This window comes from Formica exsecta, unplaced genomic scaffold (assembly GCF_003651465.1).
Source record: "Formica exsecta isolate Colony F162 unplaced genomic scaffold, ASM365146v1 scaffold57, whole genome shotgun sequence".
Classification (NCBI taxonomy): domain Eukaryota; kingdom Metazoa; phylum Arthropoda; class Insecta; order Hymenoptera; family Formicidae; genus Formica; species Formica exsecta.
In genome coordinates, this window is record NW_021852955.1 from 138,356 (window position 1) to 140,978 (window position 2,623).

The 2,623-nt window shown below is 33.8% G+C and overlaps 1 protein-coding gene across 1 annotated transcript; it reads right to left on the bottom strand.

Moving 5' to 3' along the window:
- LOC115242137 lies at nt 1-1,092 on the bottom strand. The gene is made up of 3 exons (XM_029818221.1): nt 980-1,092; nt 815-899; nt 1-318 (listed from the first exon to the last, which is right to left on the bottom strand). Exons 1-3 carry the CDS (start codon nt 1,090-1,092, stop codon nt 139-141), a joined length of 378 nt encoding a protein of 125 aa, XP_029674081.1. The 3' UTR covers nt 1-138.
- Nucleotides 1,093-2,623: the final 1,531 nt, after the last annotated feature.

The following is a 2,623-nucleotide window of genomic DNA, read 5'->3' on the forward strand; positions in this document are numbered from 1 at the left end:
CACATATATAAATTGAATACTCAAAATTAAGAAGAAACTAAGAATAAAAATATTCTCGAATATAAAAATGTGATATTTGAGAAAAGAGCTATCTCTTTCTAGAAAATGTAAGGCTGTCAGATAGTCAATCTCCGCACCTTATGCGTAACTTTTTATCGTTGTTCTTGAACCATATGTATTTGCTACATCCACAAAATCGTCTGTTGTCTTAGTATTTTTTTCCTCTTCATTGTCCAAGACAATTGGCATTTCGGTGTCTCGTAATAATAGTGCGGTGGTTGTCGGGGCGAGTGTCGAGTTATTGTCCTGCAAAGATTGCTGAAAGAAAACAAAAGATGTGACTAATTATATTAGATAATAATGAGTTTTCAATCACGAACAAAAAATAAAAGAAATTATTCGATAAAGAAAAACATATATATCTGGCATCCACTTTATTAAAATCTTTCATTGCATTTTTTTCTGATAAACATATACACTTTCTTTTGATATATATATATATATATAAAACACGGTTTTAGCACGGTTAACGATTTCGCGGAAAAAATATAAATAGAGATATCCACTTCCAAGACAGAAAATTTGATAATAAAAAATAAAGTTTTTTTTTTATTGGCGAATATTTTCATAAAATTAGCATTGCGAGATTTATACATGATAAATGACTCTTGTATGTTTACATCTTACAATTAGTTTCTTAATTAATATTTCAAATCAGAAAATTTAAACAGCAAAATTAAGGTACAAGCACCTTTCATCAAATAAACTTTAAAAATGTATGATGTAGCGTAAGATGAAACATATATATTCTTACCTGCATAACGTTTAAAAGAAATAGGAAAGCGAGCAAGGTCAATGCACTCAGCGCAGCGCTACTTCCATCTTTTCCTTTAGAGCTTCTAAAATTCAAAGGAGTAATTTATAAGAAAGCTTTTTTCCAATATTAATGCGTTTTAAATACGCAATTTATTTATCGTACCCGCGATACCCGTGATGATAACCACTTTCGTCACTATGATAACGTTCGGCGATAGATGCATCCCAAGGAGCTTTTCCAAAATTTCCAAAATTGATTAAAGATTTCAACGTCATCTGTTTAATAAGCAATATATATAAACAATAATTTTCGCATTTGACAAATTAACAGAGATAAATTAATAATTATATAATACTATTGTAAGATACAATATATGTGTATGTATATATGCATACGTATGCGCGTTATAAATTTAAAAATGTTTTATATATTTACATATTTTAGACTAAACTATATACTATTTTAAAGAGAAATACATATATTCGAACAGCATATGCACGAATTAATATTAATAAATTGCGCTGCTTGTTTCGCTTGCCTTTGAAGAAATTGTAAAGAAATTATACAAGGATGGAAAAGGTCGCCAAGAGTTGCGCAACACCAAGATGAGGACTTCACTTCCGACGAGATTCGATACGAAACTGTTTTGTCGTAAGGAGATATTTTCTCATCTGGCATAAAACTATGGTCACGGTTTCTGGATTCTTCACGGTCGTTGACAGCAACCTGGAAGCTCATTTTACCGGACATTACATTCTCGATGTGTACATGCGCGTGCGTACGCGTACAGATGTGTGTGTGTGTGTGTGTGTGTGTGTGTGTACAGGGTTATCCTTTATTACTGCGTTAATGTTTGATAAAAGATTTTTTTTCATCCATTTAAAATCAATTTTTTTACAATTTGGCTGAATAATCCAACCAAGAAAATAATGCTGAAACACATTGTGATGATACGCACATTGTGATCTCACTTTCTATCTATATATTATGTATACGAGGTGTGATCAAAAAGTAACAAGAATTTTCAAATTGCGTGCGCTATATCTTGTTTATCGAGTTGATTCTTTTTTTGTGTGTTAGTAGCACTGCTAGTGACGTACGTGTCAATTTTCAGGCAGCTACGACGCTTAGTTTGTGTTTGGCGAGCGAATGAGCAAGACGTACTTCAGTGTGTTCGGCGATTTTTTGTGTGGCGAAATGTCGGATCAGAGAGTTTGTTTGAAATTTTGTGTTAAAAACGGAATTAAGTGCAGCGAAACGTACAAAATGTTATATGTATATTAGCAAGCACAATCTCTTTAACTTTTTCCACGTTTTTATAACTGGTGGATGTGCTAGGACGCCCAGACCTCGCGTCATCTTCGATGTCTTCTCGGCCTTCCTGAAAGCGTTTATACCATTCATAAACTCGTGGTTGTGACATAGTATCGTCGCCAAAGGCCTTCTTTAACATTTTGAACGTTTCGCTGCACTTAATTCTGTTTTTAACACAAAATTTCAAACAAACTCTGATCCGACATTTCGCCACACAAAAAATCGCCGAACACACTGAAGTACGTCTTGCTCATTCGCTCGCCAAACACAAACTAAGCGTCGTAGCTGCCTGAAAATTGACACGTACGTCACTGGCAGTGCTACTAACACACAAGAAAAGAATCAACTCGATAGACAAGATACAGCGCACGCAATTTGAAAATTCTCGTTACTTTTTGGTCACACCTCGTACAAAGGGTCATCCCGATTATTAGGCAGGTTATTTGGTTGGAAAATGATAGGTACTGTATGAGATAAATATCTAGATATTTT